This window comes from Petaurus breviceps, unplaced genomic scaffold (assembly GCF_028583685.1).
Source record: "Petaurus breviceps papuanus isolate PSGF00001 unplaced genomic scaffold, PetGlider_PUasm1.0 90825, whole genome shotgun sequence".
NCBI lineage: Eukaryota > Metazoa > Chordata > Mammalia > Diprotodontia > Petauridae > Petaurus > Petaurus breviceps.
In genome coordinates this window covers 1,013,918-1,036,229 of record NW_027187353.1, presented here as the reverse complement: position 1 = coordinate 1,036,229, position 22,312 = coordinate 1,013,918, and the positions used below count along the sequence as shown (strand labels likewise).

General features: G+C 47.3%; 1 protein-coding gene across 1 annotated transcript in view; it reads right to left on the bottom strand.

The window, feature by feature from the left end:
* Positions 1–7,516: 7,516 nt before the first annotated feature.
* SPOCK2 (SPARC (osteonectin), cwcv and kazal like domains proteoglycan 2) overlaps positions 7,517–22,312 on the bottom strand; it is a 35,242-nt gene continuing 20,446 nt past the window's right edge. The window contains exons 3-11 of the mRNA XM_069071092.1: positions 22,093–22,138; positions 21,733–21,847; positions 20,802–20,916; positions 19,162–19,276; positions 17,946–18,065; positions 16,587–16,805; positions 15,806–15,868; positions 12,458–12,595; positions 7,517–12,260 (exon numbers count right to left, since the gene is read on the bottom strand). Of these exons, the coding sequence (XP_068927193.1) occupies positions 12,115–12,260; positions 12,458–12,595; positions 15,806–15,868; positions 16,587–16,805; positions 17,946–18,065; positions 19,162–19,276; positions 20,802–20,916; positions 21,733–21,847; positions 22,093–22,138 (1,077 nt within the window). The 3' untranslated portion in view covers positions 7,517–12,114. The remainder of the gene's footprint in view (positions 12,261–12,457; positions 12,596–15,805; positions 15,869–16,586; positions 16,806–17,945; positions 18,066–19,161; positions 19,277–20,801; positions 20,917–21,732; positions 21,848–22,092; positions 22,139–22,312) is intronic.

The following is a 22,312-nucleotide window of genomic DNA, read 5'->3' as shown; positions in this document are numbered from 1 at the left end:
TAAAACTTGGTTCAAATGTCTTTTCTTCATCCCCCCAGTTAATAGTGCTTTCCCCTTGAAAATTCCTTTGTATTTATTTTCATTTACTTACATGCATACACATTGTCTCTTATGATAGAACATAAGCTCCTCAAGGTCAGTAAATGTTTCTTATTTGTTTTTGTGCCCTCATTGCTAGCCCAAAGCCTGATATTTAAATGTTCGTTGGTTGACTTTGGTTCTCAGATTCATCTGACTTTTATTTTTTTTTGGAGGGGCAGTTGGGGTTAAGTGACTTGCCCAAGGTCACATGGCTAGTTGTTGTGTTAAGTGTCTGAGGCCGGTCATCTGACCTTTATAAGAAAAAAGACCTCCCTCGTCTTCAGTTTCATCTTCTGCAAAACCACAGAGTTGGACTAAATAGCCTCTGAGTTTCCTTCCAGCTCTAGATCAGAGGTACTGAGGATGGCAACCTAAGCTGGAGGTGCTGTGTAATGGATAGTGCACTAGCTTTAGGACCATGGACAGGTCATTTCATCTAGCTGGGATTCCTTTCATGTGTCGGGCTAGGTTAGGCTCTTCTGACTCTGGAGGTTTCTGTGACCTTACCTAAACAGAGTGTGATTGAAACAAAATGGAAAGAGGGCTAGATTCAGAATCAGAAAACTTAGGTTCAGACCCCAGCTTGGACCAGTCACTAAACCTCTGCACTTCAGTTTCCTCTTCTGTAAAACGAAGAGATTGGCTTGAATGATCTTTAGGTTGTCAACCAGCTCCAGATCCTACAATCTTACCTTTATCTGTCATTGAGTCAGAAATCTTACCATATTTCCTAACCCTAATCTCACTGATATGACAACCCTACTCTGAATTTACATTAGTTTATAATAAAATTTTACTTCCTTAAAGAGTTTTTTGACTCATATACATAAGACTACTTGTAATACTACTATCATTGTACTGTTTTTTGGTTCAAATGAATCTGTGGTAAATTCATTGTGAAGATATGTGGCAGATTGGGGAGGGAAAATGGAACTTGGAGCCAGGATTTGAGTTAGCATTCTGATATCTCTGACATTTACTTGCTTGTGGCCATCACCATATTATTTAATTGTTTTCAGCCTCAGTTTGCTTATCTGTAAAAAAAAAAAAAAGTATTATGATACTTGCACTCCCTAACATCATAAAGCTGTGAGCTCAAAATGAATCAGCAGTGTAATATGGCAGCCAAGAAAACAAAGGCAATTGGGCTGCATCGAGAGGCTTAGCGTCCAGCTCGGTCAAGGTCATAGTCCCATTGTACTCTGCCAGGGTCAGATGACATCCAGAGTATCCAATTCAGTTGTAGGTGGCATATTTTAGGAAAGACATTTATAAGCTGGATGGCATCCAAAGGAGGGCAGCCAGGACGGTGGGAAGCCTCCAGTGACTGCTTCAATTTCAGAAGGGCTATCATACAGAAGACAGGGGAGATTTGTTCTCAATCTCAGAGGGTAGAACTAAATACAATGGAAGGAAGCCATAAAGCAACCAATTTAGACAGATAGAGATGATATACAGAGAGAAAGACAGATAGATGGGAGGAAGAGAATACACATTTATACAGTGCCTACTATTGCCAGACACTGTGCTAAACACAACAGATATATACATACATAAATATATATATATACATACATATGTGGAGAGAGAGATGATGAGATAGATAGATGATAGAGAGAGATAAGATAGAGATTGATTGATTGATAGACATACAGATAGGTGGTGCTCTTCCTGAATTCAAAATTGGTCTGACATTTAATAACTGTATGACCCTGGGCAAGTCACTTGACCCTGTTTACCTCAGTTTCCTCATATGTAAAATGAGCTGGAGAAGGAAATGGCAAACCATTCCAGTGTCTCTGCCAAGAAAACCCCAACTGAGGTCACAGAGAGTCGGACATGATTGAACAACAATGAAACCTTCACTGTCAAATGCCCCAGCGTGAACATATATATTTACATTCTTGATATTATTTCACTAAAATCCTCCACTAATGCCTCACTGAAGCATAGAGGCAGCCCTGGGTTCCTGAACCTTAAGCCTGAGAAACACAGATTCTAGCAGGCCCTACCAAGCTAGAAGGGTTTAGAGAGCATGCCCAGCAATGGTAGACTGTGTGTCTACCATCCAAGGGCCAACCTGGCCCAGCTTGGAGAACTGCATCACCAGAAGGCTGATCTCTAGGAAATGAATATTTTCAATTACAAGATTATCTACAAAGGCAGGCTGTGACCTTCACAGGCAGAGGGATGCACTCACACATCCTTCATGGTCCTGAAGTACCAAGATTCTTCTTACACCTACATGACCTCTCTTCGTCACTCAGAGTTAGAACCCACATGTGTGGGATTTCTCCAAAGAGGATCTTCTTCCCCATCTCTCACAGGTGTTGAGAGAGAATCCTGCATTGTGCAGGAGCTTTGAACTCATCTTCTCTCCTTCAATCTGTCTCTCTTCCAAACTTCTCCATTTTTCAGAGGCACCATGATTTTTCAGACACCCAAGTTTCCCCTGCTTTACTGCCCCCCTCCTTGGTCAATGGCTAAGTCTCATCACTTCTAGCTCTCCAACATCTCTTCTGTCAGTCCCCTTCTCCCCATTCACATGGCTACCATCCTGGTGCAGGCCTCATCCAGACTCTCCTGGCCCCTTGTAATAGCCTCCTCCTGATTGGTCCCCTTTCTCTCAGTTTCTCCGCTTTCTAGGCCAAACTCACACAGCTGACCAAGTCACTCTTCTGCTCAAGCCAATCCCTATTACCTCTAGGATAACATTAAAACACCTCAGCTTGGTATTTACGTCCTCCCTTTTCCAGAAGTATTTCATAATATTCCCCTTGGTGCCTCTATGTTCTATAGAGGTCAAATTGATCTAATTGTCTTCAAACTCAGCAGTCTCTGGGCCTTTGTAAAGTTCTTTTTCTCCATACCTGGGATGCACACCTTCACTGCTGCCTCTCAGACTTGTTGAAAAATTGAGTCTTCATTTTCTTAATTATCCAAGACATTTCTTTCTTTGGGGACAAAGGAAGAGCCAACTCCCAGGCAAACTAACAGGTACCATTTTTAAGGTCACTTCTAAGCTAAGAAAAGGAGGTTCCACTTAATCTGAACAGCTAATGCTCTAGTGAGGCTAGAACAAAGTTGAAAGACAAATGGGGGTAGTATAGAAAATGGGGTACATACAGATGGAACATTCCAAGAACAAGTGACATATTAAAAGGAAAATTGATTAGAGCACATTGAGTATGTGTTGACTATTGCTCTGCCTGAAGACAGTAAGGTTTCCCATAGAAAAGACAACTTCCTGGAATCCCTGGGCGTAGCCATGTTTCATCTACCCATAGTCCTTGGCAGCAATGTCAAGATCCACAATTACAACAGAAAGGACAGGCCTACAATCCTATTTCCACAGAATCCTGATGTTTCAAGGCTCAGTTCAGATGCTGACAACTATTGAAAACCTTTCTCGATCTCATCCGCCACTATCCTCAGTTTTTGGTGCCTTCTCCTTCCTCAAATTACTTGGTATTTATTTATCTGTTTAGGTGCTTTAACTCTTCAGTAGACTGTACATTTCTTTGGGCAAGAGATTGTTTTTGTCTTTGTGCACCTAGAACTTGGCACCATGCCCCTCACAGAGTAGGCACCTAATTGTTGAATGGAACAGAATGGAATGGACTTAAGTCTAAGGTTCCAAGTACCAAATGGACTGACAAGTCACAAGCCAGTTTCTATAGCAGGGCAGCTGGCAGGGCCCTTGGCAAGGACAACCTCACTGAGAGAGAGAGAGAGAGAGAGAGAGAGAGAGAGAGAGAGAGAGAGAGAAAGTGTGTTGATAGAAGCAGGCAGAAATAAGCTTGGAGCTAAGGCAAGGTTCATGGGAGAGGAGGGGAGCTCACTGCTGCCTGAGTGAGAGTGTGGGTGGATGGGCACAGCCCAGTATCACTGACGGGGTCGGGGGTGGGAAGAAACCTTCCTATCAGTTGGACAAATCTCACACACAAGGACAGGGAGGCTTAGTTTTGGGCCCAGAGATCTTATTACATGCTAAGATACCCTTCTCTGGGCTCATTTCTCACTCATTCCTGAGCAGATGTATTCCATGCTGGGCATCTGGGAGCTGCCAGCCCCTAGGCGGCTCCCCACAGCAAAGAGTATATGTGAGAAATAGAGCCCTGGGCCAGCTGCCAGACACAATAGGAGTGGGGTGTTTGAGAGAGCGTATCAAGAAGGTCCTTCTTCTCCCAGCTACAAATTCCCTCCACCCTTGGTTTCCCACAGTCTCTAAGCCTTAACTACAAAGGGGGTCACTAGCTGGAGTCCTGGAGCATTGGAGAGGACCCCCTTCTCCCCCAGCCCAGGACATGTGACCAAGGCAAAATTTCAAGCTGAGGACAATGGGTCCTGAGCCTCTGTACACACTGTGCAGAGTAGCCTGGTCCTCCTGGAGATGAGTTCAGCCTAGAGAGAATGGCAATCTCCAGACATCACATTCTGGTGCCCCTGCTTCTTCTAGCCTTTCCCCTGCTCCCATTCCCTCCCAGCTCTCCTCATTCCACTCTCATTCCCTCTCTCAGGTTTGGATGTTCATAACTATAAGAGTTGATATTTATTATATAAATAGACCCCTTTTATACACAGTGGGGCAAAGTGGAGACAGTGCCGGGTTTCAGTCAAGAAGACCAAGGTTCCAATCCTGCTCCTGACTCTGGCTGAGTGACCCTGGGCAAGTCTTTGAACTTCTCTCTATGTGCATAAAATAACTCCCTGCAACTTTTCTATTAAGTCACAGAGGAGCTGAGATCGTAATTGATGGAGGCAACTCCCATACCATTTAGGTTGAGAAGTATTTTAATGTAATGATAATTTTAATGTAATAAAATATAATAATAATGTAATAAAATAATGCAATGTAATAAAGAGGTAAGGTGACTTTGATCATAAAATCATAGATAATTAGAGTTGGAGGAAATGAACTAGTTCAGAAGTTCTTAAATCGAAGTCTGTGAACTTGATTCTTTTTAATATTTTGATAACTAACTGCCTTTCAATGTAATTGCTTTTCCATCATAATCCTGTGGATTTTACTTTATGCATTTAAAAACATGATTCTGAGAAGGTATACAGGCTTCACCAAAAAGGTCCATCACACACACACACACACACACACACACACACACACACACAGAAAGGTCAGGAACCCCAGATGTGGTCAAACCGTCATTTTTCATAGGGAGGAAATGATTTGCCTCAAACTAGTGGAAGGGCAGAAATCTAACCCAGGCCCCTTGATTCCTAGTCTAATGGTATCTGCATCTCACTGTTTTAGAAGGATTCATCTCATTACTGTCTTCTAAGCCTTAAGGAATGTTGGCTCTCTAGATGGGCTATGCTGAGCTCTTCAGTGGCCCTAATTAATTTTTAAGTTAAACTATAAACTCCATTTGGCTTTTAAATAAGCCTTTCACAGCCTGGCCCCACCTGCCTTTCGAGCCCCATTAAGTCCATTATTCCTCTCCCTGCACTCTACAGACCAACCAAACTGGACTCCCTGCTATTCCATTCTGTCTCTCATCTCCACGTCTTTGCACAGGCTGCCTTCAATGCCCAGAAAGCACCCCAAATCCAGTGCTCTTGCCCTTGTCCTGTACAATGATTTTCTCAGTGGTATTATTATCCCCTTACAAATAGGTAAACTGAGACTTGGAGAGGTCAAATGGCTTGTCCATAGTCACACAGCTAGTAAGTGCTGGGGCAAGATTTGAGCCTCAAGTTCTACTAAATCTAAACTTACTACCCTTTTCTTTACACTATATTGTCTGGGAGGGAGACATTCACCAGTCTAGATTTCTGTTCTCAAGAGGAAACTCTGGATCAGGATTGCCAACTGATTTGGATGATCTCTATGGCTGCCTCTTAATTCTCTTGGGATTCCTGCAGTAGAAGGGGGATTGGTCTAGATCACCCCTTAGATTCCCAGAAGACACAGAGTCTATGATACTATCTGCTTGCCCACACCATGACTCAGACCAAGCCCATTCTCCACCCCCCTGCCAAACAGCACTAAAGACCAAGGCATGTCTCCCATAGTCAGCTAAGGCCAACACAGTTGAGTATTCCAATAGTCAAATGGATCCATGATCATATCAATTTACATGTTGCTACCAATGATGCAGGTTGCAATCCATCCATGCCTGCCTATTATATGTACCACCTGTCCATTTCTTGCCATCCATTCACAACAGGGAGGATGCCCAAAAAGGGAGGCTTTTTGCTTTCTCCTGACATTTCAAGGGTACCAACAGAAAACTTCACTGTCTACCTGTCATCTCTCATCACAGGGTCAGTCCCTCTTCTCCCCCTACAATTCTTTTTTTCTTGTGATACTTTTTATTCTTGTTCTTCAAAGTTCCTCATTTGTTGTATGTAGAAGCCTGCTCATGTCCAATAGGCACTTGTCATCTGAGACTGCTAAAATCAGGGAGACAATTAGGAACCCCATCCATCAGATTTTTACCAGGTAGCTCCCTTCATCAGCATCAGATTCTGTCATCCCCAACTAGGAGACAGATGCTAAGGGGGGGAGGGAAAAAAGATGAGCAGCTGGCTAGTGGCTAGGACAGCTCTCAAGGGTCCTCCTCCCTGGTCCTCCTAGCTGACCCAGGGGAAGGGAAAAACTCAGGGCTGCTAAGATACAATAGTAATTACTGTATTTATACAAGGTTCTAAGACTCTGCTTTAGATACTTTCACCTCCCTCATCCTCAGTCTCTGGCCCAGCTCATCCTCCTCTCAAGCAAACTAGTTTTCAGGCCATCACTTACTTGCGCTGCTACATCTCTTCAATCATCCTCTGTGCTTAAAGCAACCTCTTACCGGGCAGACAGCTAATCATTCTTCCTGTTTCTCCTCTAAGTGATTCCCTCTACTCTCTGATGGGGAGCATCTCCAGAGCCATCACAGCCTAACAGGTAAATATGGCAACTAGAAGGGCACATGGCAGAGAAAACATCGACACCCTCCTCACCCTGGAAATCTGTTGGTCCTCCTTGGGAAAGCTCCAGAATACTGGGGAAATGCCATCTTGTAGGACATTAAGCCAAGCCAGGGCGGGGACCAGGAGGTGAATGGCAGGAAAGGAGCCCTGGCTTCTGTTCCCCTCGCTGGGTATCACCTTCTCTTGGGTTCCATCTCCCCCACCCTCACATTCTGAGACATGAAGACACCCAAAGCACAATTCTTGCCCTGAGATGCTGGAGGTCAAGAGTCACAGGAATTTCCTGTCAATTTGGGGCTGACTTTGGGCGAATCTCCCTATAAAAAATGAGGGTTCTCCTCAGGCCACTGACATGATGAGTTTGTTGAGAGGGAAGTGCTTTGTAAGCCTTAAAATACTAAGTGAATGGGAATTGTTTCTTTGTAAATTGCCAGTGATTTGGGATTTTCATTTGGGTTTGGGGGGGAGAGAATAAGAATAAAGTATAGGCAAGAGATAGCGTTTATAAAGTTTTTATTTTCATTTTCTTAAAAATAACATCTTATTTACTTATAATGTATGTGTATGTACTTGTTTCCTTAGTTTCTTAAGTATTAGGCAGATAAAGACAACACAAGGCTGTGTTCCCGAGGGGGTGGGGGGCACACAAGGAGGGAGAGAGGGGGCCAGGGAAGGGGATGGGGAAGAGGGGCTCTGTAAAGCTGATCCGCCGGATGCTTCAGTGCCCATTCAATGAAGACACACATTCTAACACTTGATTTTTCTTTTTTGTGATTTTTGTAAAAACATCTAAAATTACTGAGATATACAGTGTTAGCACTTAAATATACAGACTGAGATCCAAGCACTTGAACACAATTCGTAACTCTAAGGTCAGTTATTGCACATAAGACTGAATATGTTTCAGGCTAAAAGCAGTCCAGCCTCTCAGAAGTCTATCATGATTTTGTACATTAACCCTCCCCAGCTTCTCTTGTGGGAAAAATATTCCATACCAGGTCTTTCCAGGTGCCCGAACAATCCCAGGGCCTTCCCAGGTGAGGATGGGCAGCCAGTCCCTCTCTTCAAGGCTCAGGGCCTAAGATTGGGGGGGGCGGGAGGAGAATCTTTACAACAACTTCAAAAAACCCAGTCCATGGTGAGGGTGAAAGAGGTGGGGGTGGGGCTTTGAGGGCAGCCCCAGTTTAAAAGTATGAAACGCGGCTCCACATACACATACATGTGTGCCCCAAAGGCCCTGGGTGTGGGCATGGGTCACTCCCATGCTCCTCCCTTCTCAAGGCTCTCTCAAGCCTGGATCAAAAAAGAAAGCTCAGAGGGGTCCCTTTATGGCTCCTCCCTGGGGGGCAAATGAGAGACAAAGTGATTCCTGGGTATTCTCTCAACAAGGCACAAATCTTCTTCCCTTCTTCCTCCCATGCTCTCCCATGTCTTATCCCAACCTCCTTGGCATCCGTGGGCTAAAGAGATCAGGTGAGGCAAATTACTGACTTTCAAAACACTGTTTTCCATCTGAGCCCATTCCCCTTCTGCAGCTGCCTGGGCTCCAGGCTTCCTCTCTCCGCCACTGTTCTTTCAATCAAGGTCTTTCCCCCAGGGAGGCTGACCTTGCTCAGAGACCTGGCAGCAGCCTTGCTACGGTGGGAACAGTTAGGTGTAGAAAGAGGGATATGGAAGCAGCCCCAGGGGCTCAGTGGGAGAGAACCAGATCAATGCCCAAACTCTCTTACCCCAGGGTGAAAAAATTTCTCCTTCCTCCAACCCCCAGCTCCTCCCAGCTCTGGCACATGGAGAAGGAAATGCCAGACAAAGGTTTGATTTGGAAACCACTGAAAGTAGAAGCCTGAATCTTTCTCGAGCACAGGGACAGATCAGTAGCCACTGTGTCCCCCCCCCCCCAGCCCCACCCATGGCAGTGAGGAATGACTACCCTGGGGAACCTCAGGTGAGAACTGGAAGGAGGGCAACTGCAGGACCTCAGAGAGAGGAGAGCGCAGGACATCGGAAACATTCCCAGTGTCCACTACGGCGCCTTTTGCTGTCTAAAACATATTTACAAGGTTATATAAACGTGCACAACCAGAGAGAGACCCAGGACAAGCAGACACAGAGAGCACAGGCCTCCTTTGGGAGGGAGGAGGGGAACAACGGGAGAAGGGGGACACAGGCCTTCCTGCCCTCTGACCCCCTCCCTCCCAGCCACTGGAACAAGGACTGAGGATGAAAGCAGTCAAGAGAACAGTCCATTTGGGGGGGGGGGTAGAATTGCTGCAACCCTAAAGACACTGGAGGGTCACAGGTAACTCAGGGACACATATGTGGGCCCCTCGGGAAATGTGGGAATGGCAGGGGGAACTTCAAACAAGCTTTCCCTGGACGTAGGGAGGGAGTCAATTGAAGAAGGTGATTGGGGCAGTGGGAGTGGGTGGTATGGGGAGAGAGACAGCCAGGAGGGAAGAGGAGGATTCGGAAGGCAAGACACATTTATTGTCAGAGCTGAACTACAGAGAGTGTCCTTTCCTATGGTACCACTGTGAGCAGTTAGCTGGGATGACTGGCATTTCAAAACTTGACTCCTCCCAGAACAGGATTGAGTGGAGTCCCTCAATGAGAGGACAGGAAGGGGGAATGTTGAGGGGGGTCTTTCAAAGCTGAGCTAAGCCCAAGCGATGGGATATATAGGGAAAAGTCAAAGGCAGGCAGCCCAGAGAGACATCAGCACATGCCCACCCTTCCTCCCACCCCACTGTCCCTCCCATGTCCATCACACACACACACACACACACACACACACACACACACACACACACACATACATACTCACTCATACTCTGTCTGGGGCTTCCACCACCCACACACACACATGCCACTGATTGCCCTTAGAAATACACACACAGACACACACATGCACAGGCATCTGTTAACACTGGGTGTCAGGATGGTGAGGACATTAGCAGGGAGCCTTTTCTCATAAATAGGAAAATTCCTTCCATTCCACAGCTAACAGTGAGAAAAACAGAAGAAAAAAACCACAAGTGGTCCTCTCCCAGCCTGGTCTGTAACCTGTCCCAGGAGGAGCCTTTCCCAGGCCAGCAGCACACGGTTGTTACTGGCTGGCTGGGCATCTTGGAGAGATCCTGACCCAAGACCCTGACCCTCTCTTTCTCCTTTGCCCCAGGCCCTCTAATCTTCCCGGTGATGCTGTTGCCTATCCAAATCCCCCCTTACCAAAAGCAGTGAATGGGAAGAATTCAGGCCCTTCAGTGCTCCAGTCAAAGAACCAGACCAGGGCTGCAAACAGCAGGCTGCCCAGGACTACAGAACCACTGCCTCATAGAAGAGCACCCAGACTGCCTTCCCTCCTGGCCCTTCCCCCCACCCCCATCTCCCAGAGTCCTTGGCTTCTTTTCAGCACAAGTACCAGCTCTTACAGCAGGCCTCCTTGCTCCCCTAGGTGCTAATGGCATCCGACCCTAAAATTACTTTCTCTTTCCCTGTCTATATTTGGAATACAGGTGTACATGTTAATTCCCTCCTCCAATTGAACGTAAAATCCTGGGTGGTTGGGTTTTTTTTTCATCTTTGTATGCCCAGTGCCTAGAGTATATAGTAGGTGCTTAATGACAGCTTGCCAAATGAACAAATGGGTAGGGGAGGGAGGACTGAGGTCCCAAGAAGGCAGGCAAGTAGAATGCCTCCCTACCACCTACCACCCACCACCAGAGTCATGTGGTCATCTTTGAAATTTATTTCAAAAAACTGATATGGGATTGACTGTTGCCACTGGTCCAAGAAAGGAAGGGGAAATTCTGATAAAGGGGCCAGGGAAGAGATACAGACATGCTCTAGGTATTTTAATTTTTATTCCCCAAAAGACCCAACATCTTCAATGTTAATTTATCAGCGCAACAAGTCACCACAGCCCAGCTCTTGGGCCGGAACTTGGAGGCAAAGGTGGATGGGACTGCTCCCCAAAGAAAGCAGTCCCGGTTTTAAAAACCAGCTGAACCTTTAGGGAAAATCACAAAGGGCGAGACCCAAGAGGCCCTAAACCAATGGTCTATGAGTCAGTACTGTTCCAATCCTCAACCCAAAAGTAACTGTAGAAGTGTTCCCAATCCTAGGGACAAGGAGGTGGACACTGAGCAGCCATCCAAGGGGACCTGAGCCCACCCCAGTGATACCTTCAGCACAGCTTTGTAGGAGCTGTTGGGCAGACAAGGCCTTTTCTTCACCACCAATAACCTCCTAAACTTCTCCCAGCAGCTGTGGGAGCTTCCATCCCCTCCCCCCACCCATCTCCCCACCACCTCACCCATAACCTGAGCTGGAAGAAACTCTCTGGCTTTGTAAGAACCCAGCCATTCCCAATGGATGGCTTTCTCCTCCTCTCTGAGGCTAGTGACAATAAGGTTGACAGTCTGACTGCCCAAACAGCTCAAGAGTCATAGCCCTCGGTCTTTGGGAAGGATGTACACCCTGAGAACAGTTTGGTGGATCACAGCACATTCTTTTTGGGAGCTCAGGCCGGAACCTCAGGCAAGTGGCTACTTGACCCCAGGGTCTGGAGGAGTGGAACGTAGTATAAATGGCAGCCAGAAACTCCTGAGGGGACAGGGACAGATAGGATGGACAGCAGTCACAGGGCCTTTGGGGTGAATGGGTGGACCAGCTTCTAGCTTTGGATAGGGGTGTCAGGGTGTAGAGGGGGAAAGAGCATCACATCTCATCAATTTTTTAATGTAGTGTTTAAAAAAACCAGTGAGTGAAGGCTGGAGGTGACTTTTGGCGGTTTGGTTTGCCAGGAGGGGCATCATTCAATGACACTGCCCACAGCTGCAGGTCAAGCACATGATCATTTGTTGCACCCATCACACACACACACACACACACACACACACACACACACTCCACAAATATGCCACACACTCACACACATTCATTCTTCCCCACTGGAGTCAAGTTACATTCGACTGTGTTTTCCTGATCAGCTCACTAAGCTGCCTGCTTATGCCCAGTTCACTGCTTTCTTGTCCCTTCCCAGCTGTCAGTACCCCAGCATCCCCCTCCCCCCGGGCCTCCCTCGCTGGACTTCTACCAGATATAGCCTCCATCATCTGCCTCGCCTGCCTCGCCCTCCTCCTCCTCGGCTTCCTCGCCAGCCTCCTCCGTCTCCTTCTCTTCCTCGTCCTCCCAGCCAACGCCACTCCCAAAGTCCCCGGAGAACCCAACAATGTCATCTGTGGGGTGACAGCAAAGGCGATGGGTTAGAATTGGGGATCCCCACCTCAGAAGGGAGACCTGGAGAGTCCCCTAATCTAGAAACTCTTCCCAAGAGTGGAGGAGCCTCAGGTCTCAGCTAGGGTGAAAGAAAGGGCCCCACCTCCCCTGCCAGGGCAGACTCTGGGGTACCTCCCAGGGGGCCTCCCCCCCTTACCACAGTCAGGACTCCCATGTATCCGGGTCCCCGTCAGTTCCTGGCCCATCTGGTCCACACACCAGCAGTCGCCACTGCTCTGATCACACTGCATCTTCCTGTAGTAGCCATCCTCATCACAGCTGGGGATGAAGATGCCTAGCAAGGAGGTGAATACAGAAGCATTGGACTAGTCAATGGGGCCTTTGAAAAGAGACTAAGTGAAGGCATCACAGCAGCCCCAGAGGTGGAAGTGCAGATGTAACAGGAACCACAGGGACATGTATCATATAAATCAATCAGTCAACAAGCGCTTATTAGGGGCCTACTATGTGCCAAGACTGTGTTACGCAGTGGGACTACAGAGAGGGAAGTGGAAGACCCCCTGCCCTCAAGGAACTTCTTTCTATGAGGGCTGACCACAGGTTACGTACAAGCACACTATGAAAAAACCAAGGTAGCTTTGGGAAGGTCTGTCACTAACAGTTGTGGGCAGAAAGAAAGGCTTCATGTGGAAGGTGGAGGCTGATCCAAGGTTTGAAAGCCACTAAGGGACTCTACCAAGGAGAGGGAGGACATTCTCAACCCCGGGGGCTGGCAGTGCAGAGATGGCAGATGGCACCTTATGTGGGACAGAGAGCAAGGAAGCCGGTTTGTCTGGCCTGCAGAGTTCAGGAAGGAGGCTAGAAAGGTGGCTTGGGGACAGGCTATAGAAGACTGGCTTAACAGTCAAATGAAATTCACATTTCACCTTAGGGTTAACAGGGATCCACTGGGGTTTCTCCCAGCACAGCCCTACATCACCGCTAACCTTCCTTGAGGTTTAGAAGACAGTACAGTAAGGAGAATAATCTTCCTAAAACAGGGAGAAGAGTGCAGTTTGGTAGAAATATCACTAAGCCAGGAGTCAAGAGGCCTGGGTTTGAGTCCTGGCCTTTCAATAATTGGCTATACAACTTGGGACAAATAATTTTCTCTCTTATCTTCTGCAGAATACTAGAATTGAATTAGATAAAGAATTCTTCCTTCATCTGGGATTTGGGAACTATTAAAAAAATCTGATAACAGATATAAATTCAATGCATTTGGCATTCTTAGCAATCCTGTATCATACTGTAAACATTTAAGAACCTTGTTCTGAGAAGGGGTCCGTGGGCTAGGAGGTGTAGATGATTTATTCTCCTTCCAATAGGCTCCGATTTTGTGATCTAAATCTCTTCACTCCTTGACTCTCATTTTCTTCAGTAACGCCATATACAAAGTCCATGTTTATAAAGGGCTTTAAGTTGGGCCATTCTGCTATTTCATGACATGTGAGGTAGGCACTGTGCAATGATTAAAAAGGTTCAAGAAGGGGGTGGCTAGGTGGCGCAGTGAATAGAGCATCGGCCCCGGAGTCAGGAGGACCTGAGTTCAAATCTGGCCTCAGACACTTGACACATGATATACTTACTAGCCGTGTGACTTTGGGCAAGTTACTTAACTCCAATTGCCCTCCAAAAAAAAAAGCGTTCAAGAGACATCGTTTCTGGGTAATTCAATCACTGTATTAATAAGGCCAGCAGGTTATTAATAAAAGGCCATCATTCGGTGTCTCTCTGTTAGACCAATGACAATCATGGTGGTAGGCTCCGAACTTCAGTGTTCTTTTGGCAGAAGAGTAGCTGTAAATTCTGATTGGCTGACACAATGGGAAATGGGCTGTATTAAAAGGAGGGGCTGAGAGTGACATCATGTCACCCTTAGACAGAGAAACTATCCCTATGCCCAGCTTTGGGCTGGCTACCTGTTCCAAGAACTTGCCTTCCCCAAGCCTGAGCAGGAGCCAATGGCAGCCCCGGAGTGGGTCTAATCTCATGATCAGCAATGCCCTTCAAGAGGCTGACCTTCTAAAATCAGGACACTGGGAGGAGAGAACTCTGGATCTCCCCAGATATTTGTTATTAATAATCATTTCTTTAAATTGTTATCATCCTCATTTTGCCGAGGAGGAAGCGGAGTCTTGAGCAGAGGAGACGACCTGCCCGCCTTCGCAGAGCTGGTCAGTAGCAGCTGGGATGTGAACTGGGGTGTCCTGACTCCGCCTCACACCTCACAGAACTGCTGCCCACAGGCTCTTCATGAGCCTAAAAGTACTATGGAAATGTGATCACATCCTCAGTCTGCCCATTTCACAGGGGAGGGAGCAAAGGCTGAGGTTCAATAACTCACTCAGGGTCACCCTGCTCCTTGGCTCTCGGGTCACATTTGAACTCGGGGCTTCCTGATCCCAGGTCCCACACTCTGTCCACTGCACCACCGGCTGCCTGTAGAAAGGTCTGTTGCCTACCTAACCAAGCCCAGACTCCTCTGGATTACTCCTACCCAATTCGACCTGACCTCCTGCAGTTTCCAATGTGAACCTCTCATTGGGGCAGTCATCTGACCAGCCCCTGCTTGTTCTGACTGCCTTCTATCTTTGCCATTGTTTCTCTTGCTTAGAACGTCCTTCCTGCTCTCCCACGTTCCCCTCCTGCCTGTCTATGGCAGCTCAGGGGCACAGTGGACAGAGCGCTGGTCCTGGAGTCAGGAAGACTCGAGTTTAAATCCAGCCTTGGACACTTACCAGCTGTGTGACCTTGGGCAAGTCACTCAACCTGTCTATTTCCTATTGTAAAATGGGCATCATGGCCTCATAGAACTGTTGTAAGGATCAAATGAAAAAATGTTTGTAAAGTGCTTAGGACAGTTCCTGGCACAAACTTAAGCAATGCTTATTCCCTTCCCTATTCAAATCCCACTCATCCTTCAGAGCTTGGCTCAAGTCTCCCACCACATCAGCTCCGACCCCCCACTCTGATGAGCAGCTACTGCAATCGTTCTTATTGTGCAGTCATTTTAGTCGTGTCTGACTCTCCGTGAACCCATCTGGGGTTTTCTTGGCAAAGACCTTCTCCAGCTCATTTTATAATTGAGGAAACTGAGGCAAACAGGGTTAAGTGACTTGCCCAGGGTCACACAGCTGGTAAGGGTCTGAGGCCAGATTTCAACTTGGGTCTTTCTAACTTCAGGCCCAGCACTATGGTGCCACCTAGCCGCCCCCTACTGCACTCAGCAGCATTTAATTCATTTACACACATCATCTCAATCATATTAGAAACTCATTGAAGGCAGGGACTGACCACTTCTTAAACATTTTCTATTTATCCCCAGGGAATCTTAACCAGGGTTAGACACCCAGCAAGATTCAATACTCCTTAATTGGGTGGGGCTGTGGTTTCCTCCCACAGAAGGGAAACAAGCTCTCCCTGAGTGACCAGGGCCATAGCCTCAGCCACCTTGTGCTCACGATTTCCTTCTGAGAAGCCTCCCCGCCAGGAGCTCACTCACCAGGTTTCTTTTTAGCTGCCTCCTGGATCTGGATCCTCTCCAGTTCAGCCAGGCAGGGGGGTTCTGAAGAGGACACATAATACATCAATTAATCAATCGACATACCTAATGTATGCTTGGCCCTGTGAGGTATGGGAGCTGCCCCAAAGGTCTGGGGGGAGGGGGGAACACCCTATAAAAAGTGACGTTATCACTGGTGATGAAACAAGTAAGTAATCTGCTTCTAGGGATAATAATAATAGCTAACATTTTTATAGCACGTACGAGGAACCAGGCATTGAGCTTTTAAGCGCTTTTAATAAAAATTTTCTCATTGAAGACTCACAATAGGATCAGGTAAAGGCAAGGGCTGTTACTCTCCTCATTCTAACACTAAGTACACTGAGGCAAACAGGGTTAAGTGATTTGTCCAGAGTCACACAGCTAGTAAGTGTCAGGTCAAATTTGACCTCAGATCTTCCTCACTCCAAGCCCAGCACTCTATCTGCTGTGCCCCTCAGCAACCTTGTAAGTAATGCATGCCAGATAATTAGGAAAGATCACTAATTTAATTTATCTGTTCCACGTGAATATCTGAAAGGGAGAAAGATCATCTACCAATTGACCAGGTTGGCAAATGTTTTGTCTTAACAGCATTTGCAAGGTGGGTTGGGTCAGTGGTCAAGTGGGCTGGTCCCCAAAGCTTCCAAGACCCCTTGGCTTCTGGTGTCCCCTTTCCGGCTCCCTCCCTCAGGGCTAGGCTCCCCAGGGATAGGGCTCTGAAGGCAAAGGGCTCACGCACTCTCTCTCCAGAAGCAGAAACACCACTCCGCAGTGGAGACGCGGCCATCTTTGTAAGTGTCGCAGGAGTTGAAGAAGGGACGGATGCAGATCTCGTACTTGTCCAGGTTGATGGCCGCGAGCTCAGACTGGTCCAGGAACAGGTCATTGCTCGTGTCCAGCTTGGAGAACATCCACCCAATGGAGTCCTTACAGCTGGCCCCTAGGCTCTTGTCCAGCCCTGGGTAGAAAAGGGACGCCGTGGCTGGCCCCTCGAGCCACCTGCTGACCCTGTCCCCACTCACATGGCTCCACCTGCCTTCCACATCCCCCTTCCCAGACCCCCCAGACTTATTAAATGCCTCCCGCCCTCCCCCATTTGCCTCTGCTGGGAACAGCTTAACCACAAAGTCTAGAACCCTGGTGGACTCCAAGAGGCTTACTTCCTCTACCTACCCACCTTTGGAATGCACTCCTCCAAAACCTGCATGTCCAAGAAATCAAAACAACATGTTTCAGGTGTGCAAAGCACTCCCTCTTTTGATCTTCACAACTACCTTGGTAGGTAAATGCTGCTATTATGCTCATTTTACAGATGAGCAAACTAAGGGTCCAAGAGGTTAGTTAAATATAATAATAGCTAGCATTTATATGTTGTTCAGTCACGTCTGACTCTCCATGACCCCACTTGGGGTTTTCTTGGCAAAGGTACTGGAGTCGTTTGCCCTTTCCTTCTCCAGCTCATTTTACAGATGGGGAAACTGAGGTAAACAAGGTTAAGTGACTTGCCCAGGGTCACACGGCTAGTAAGTGTCTGGGGCCACATTTGAACTCAGGAAGATGAGCCCTCCTGATTCGGAATCCAGTGCTCTGTGCACTATGGCGACACCTAAGGTATCCTTACTATATGCTGGGTACTATGCAAGGCGCTTTACAAATATTACAACATTTGATCCTAAGAACAAACTCTGGAAAGCAGATGCTGCTGTTATCCCCATTTTACAGGTGAGCAAACGGAGAGTCAGAGGGGCTATGTGACTTGTCCAGGATAGCACCACTGGGAAGTATCTAACGCAGGATTCAAGCCCAGACTTTTCTGACTAAATTCAGCAAACCCTGAAGAAAATGTGTTCTCCCTGGTCACCTGTTTCACTGTTCAGTTCTCCCCTACAGTCAGGCTGCCTCCCTCCAGCCACAGTTGGAAGCTCTTTCCTCTTATTCCTGGATTTGGAGCTTGAAATGGGAGCGCCCCAAGGCAGCAGCAGCAAGTGGGAGGTGAAGCCTCCTGCCCAGCTCCCACACGATGACCCCATGGTTTCCCCCATTTCTCCTCCCTTCCACGGCCCCATCCCATCCAGTCCTAGCCTGGCATGTCCCATACCGCCAGCAGGGTTGGCTCCAGCACTGGCGGTGCCGTTCTGTTTGGAGTTCTCATGAAGAAGCTGAAACCAATCCCGTAGCCGGTCCCCCAAATCCGCCAGGTCCTGCCCAGTACAGGTTTCTATGGGTACAAACGTGTGAGTGAAATCAGGGTGTGGAGAATAGGAAGGGAGAGTGAATGACGTTCTTTCTCTAGACATGGGCTTCCTGCCCTATGGCCAAAAGAGACAGGGATAATAACCACAGGCAAAGGGAGCACAGCTGGGTCTTTCCACCTGTCTGACATTTCCCCCTGCCTGCTTTCTTAGCCCCCACCCTGCCTCTTCCCTCAAACTCCATCCATCACCAGGAAAAAAAATTCTCTCTCCTTCCTGATATTAAAAAAAATCAGGATTTAATTAAATTCAGGATTTGAGCCTCCGAGTCCTCTACAATTGTGATCATCAGCTACTCCTTTCAGGACCCCCAGAAAATAATTGCAGAGGGTAAGTTCTAATTTTGTGTTAATGCCAGCCCACTTGAGTCTGGGGCTCCTCAGGCTTCCCAAGTCCCTCACCCAGAGCCGCAAGTGAAAATCTTAGCCACAGAGCAGATTCAGTTGGTAAGGGGGTGGACAGAGATAGGAGCCAAGAGACTCCAAGGCTGGAGTGTCTCTAGGGGTCTTGCAGGGTCCAAACTCTTTGAGAAGAGATCTCTAGATAAGTAGACAGTCTAGCCAGCATCAGGAAGGCAGGCCGTAGCGAAGGGCATGAGGAACGTTGCAGGGTGACCTTGCGGAGGTGGCTGAGGGGCAATAGTGGCTGGGCTCCTCTTACACCCAAACCCTCAGGTCAGTACCCTGAGACAAAGCCCCTGTTGCCTAGTGCTGATTACAGCTCTGTCCTCACCTTCCTTCTCCCTGGTTTCCTTGCTAGTCTCCCCTTCTGCTTCTGTCAACTCATCCCCTTCCATTTGTTCTGCTGGTCATGGATTCTTCCCACCCCAACCAAGGCTCAAAGAGTCCTCCACTTCAGGGAGTGTGGAAAGTGGATTCTCCCCCTATCTCCAGGATCAGACTGAGTCCTGTGGAAGCAAACCTGTCCCCTCTCTCAGGGAAGAGGCCAGGTCCTGAAGTCCCTGATCTCAGAGAAAAGCTGAACTCTGGAGAGGATAGATGCTGTTACTGTGAGAGCACAGGCTGGGCTCAGGGGGAAGAGGGTACTGCAGCCTGCTCTTACCTTGTTTAGTGTCTGTGGTGGAGGCTGGGGCCTGCTCCGTGGGGCAAGGACACTGACCCTCACACTTCACTGTCAGCTGCTTGCTGGTCAGGCAGGCCTGCTGTTCCAGTTTACACTGTAAGGAAGGGAAGAGCCAGACAGCTAACCACTGAGCCTGGGATCCCACCCCTCCAATATAGCAACAGGAGATTTGTCATTAGTGGGGGTGGGTTTATGCTGAGCCATCCACACCCTCCCAACTTATCTAAGCAGGGGCAACAAATCCAAAAGGTTGGCCAGGGGAAGAGGGTCAAGTCTGTGGCTGGGGAATAAAAAAAAAACTAACCAGGCCTCATAGGCATCCTGTGTGGGTTGGGGTTCATTAGCACCAGACTCTAATGTGGATTGCTAGTTGCAAACCAACCTGTCTACTTTTTTCTCCTGTCCTAAGAACACATATATGCATGTAGATATGTGTGTGTAGTTATATATATATGTATGTATGTATGTATGCCCATGTGTATGTACATGTATATGTATGTATATATAGCCCAATTACACACATATGACATACATATACCTATATATGCATGCATATTTATACCTATATATGTATGTATACACATACACATTCACACACAAACAGAGGAAAGGTGATTTTGAGAGGAGAACACACTAGCAGCTCAGGGAAGTTGATAAGAAAAGGCAGAAGGAGGCATCGAGCTGAGTCTCAGGAATTCTAAGAGGTGGGGGTGAGTGGGTACATCCCTTAGCTGTGGGGGATGACCAAAGTAAAGACGTAGAGATGAGAGATAATTAACAATAAAAAAGCCATTCTGGATGGATGATAGAGTGCACAGAGGGGAGTAAAAGGTAGATTGCAATGTACCATGCCGTGAGGTGCTTTAGATACCAAACAGAAGGTTTCATATTCTATCTCAGAGGTAACAGAGAACTGTAGGAGTTCACTGAGGATGAAAATGGCATGATCAGACTCGTACTTAAGGAAAACAACTCTGACTGTTGGATACAGGATAGATTAGAAAGGGGACAGATTTGAAGCAAGGAAACCAGTTAGAAGTCTGTCTGTTGTACTTTGGGGGTGACATGATGGTTTACTTAGAAAACTCTGGAAAATTAGCAAAGAAGTTCATTGAAATGGCCAATAGCTTCAGCAAAGTAGAAAGATTAAAAAAATAATAAACCCACCAAAAATAATTCAGTATCATTTCTATTTAATAATAATAGAATCCAGAAGGGACTACTGGAAAGGGAAATTCTACTCAAAATAACAACCAAATTCATAAAAGATCTGGCAGTCTACCAAAGCACACTCAATATCTATAGAAATGTAATTACCAAATGCTCCTTTAAAAAATAAAGTATAACTTAAATCATTGGGCCCAGAAAGCCATGAAGAGGTTGTATGCTCTACTGTCAGGCTAAGGTAGGGATACCTGAGGTCAGACTCTGCTATGGCCACCTCCAAGTGACTGTCCATATCTAAGAGGAATAGTGTCCCAGAGAAAGGATGGGGTGAACAGTCAATGAAAGCACCCTTGGGAGTTGGAACCCCAAGGTCAACATCGGAAGCAGAGGATGTAACATCTCTGCTTCTCCTAGACTTAACTACCCCCACCACCCCCATTCCGTGTCCTCACCACAGAGTTGTAAGTGTGTCCATCAGAACCACAGACAGAGGCAAGCTGGGTCATGTGACATGGTTTACAAAAGCCTTCTTTGTTTTCATGCAGCTTCAGGGCAGGCTGCTTGATCCTATAGGATAAAAAGAAAGTGAGGAGAACAAAAATTAGAGAAAGTGGGAGAAGGGAGGAACCAAAAGAGAAAGGAAGACAGGAAGGAGAGGGGAAAAAGTCATTTGTCGGTAATTATTATTGTTTTCAGTCATGTCTGACTCTTTGTGACCCCATTTGGGGTGTTTTTGGCAAAGATACTAGAGTGGTTTGCCATTTACTTCTCCAACTCATCTTATAGATGAGGAAATTAAGGCAGAGTTAAGTGACTTTTCTAGGGTCATACAACTAGTAAGCACCTCAAGTCACATTTGAACTCATGAAGATGAGTCTTCCTGACTCCAGGCTAGGCTCTGTGTGCCCTCTGGCACCTCCTGGCTGCCTTGTTGGTAATTAGTGGAATAACAAAATGGAGACAGACAAAGCAGAGTGAAAGGTGGATGGAAGGCATGATGGGAGAGATGATAAAGGGACACAGGAGGGGACCCAAACAGGAAGCAGAGGGCAGGATGTCTGAAGAACCATCTGAGCTTCTTTTTTAATCAGGGGACTCTAAACACATATATTCTTCCCCTTTCTCCTAAGACCACAGAATTCAGAATTTTAGGGAATCTCAGCAGCCAAGTAACCGAACCCACACCCAAAATAAGATTCCTTTACAACAGACGCAACCTTTGTGTGAAGACCTCCCGGGAGGACAAGGAACCTCCCAAGGCAGCTCTCTCAACCTGTCATTTCCCATACTGACTCCCTATATGCAGGGGACCCTTAAGAGCTTCTGTATTTTCTGAGGGAAAAGCCTCAAGGGTACAAATGACTTGAAACTCATCCTTCCTACCTGTGCTCCAGCTTCTTCCGGCTGATACACATGGCTCTCTGGTAGCCCTGAGCGATGCACACCTTGTGTCGGCTGCATTTCACCTTCTGACAAGGGTCCTTGGTGGTGTCCAGAGCTGGGAAGACACAGGATTGGGAAAGAGATTCTCTTGGGGATCCGCAGGAAAGAGCCCAAGGAACCTTGACTTTCAAAGCCCACTGCTTGGCCATCATCTCCCTCTGGTACTCCTGCCATCTCCCTTTTCAGGGCTGAGATCCCTGAGGATCCTTTAGGTCAGAGCCTGGGGCTCCCCAGCTTATCATTGACTTTGACTGGCATCATATAACCCTTCTCCTCACCCACCTGCTACTTACTACTTACCTTCATCTCCTTGCTGACTGTCCTCCCAGCTCTTGATGTAATCATCCTAGGAAAGAGGAGAGGGGGAAGGGGGAGGGAGAGGGGAAGGAGAAGGGGGAGGGAAGAGAGGGGAGGGAGTAGAGGGGGAGGGGGAAGGAGGAGAGGGGAAGAGGGGAGGGAGGAGAGAGGAAGCAGGGAGGAGGAGTTGATCAGAGAAATGAAGTATCAAGGATCCTAGAGA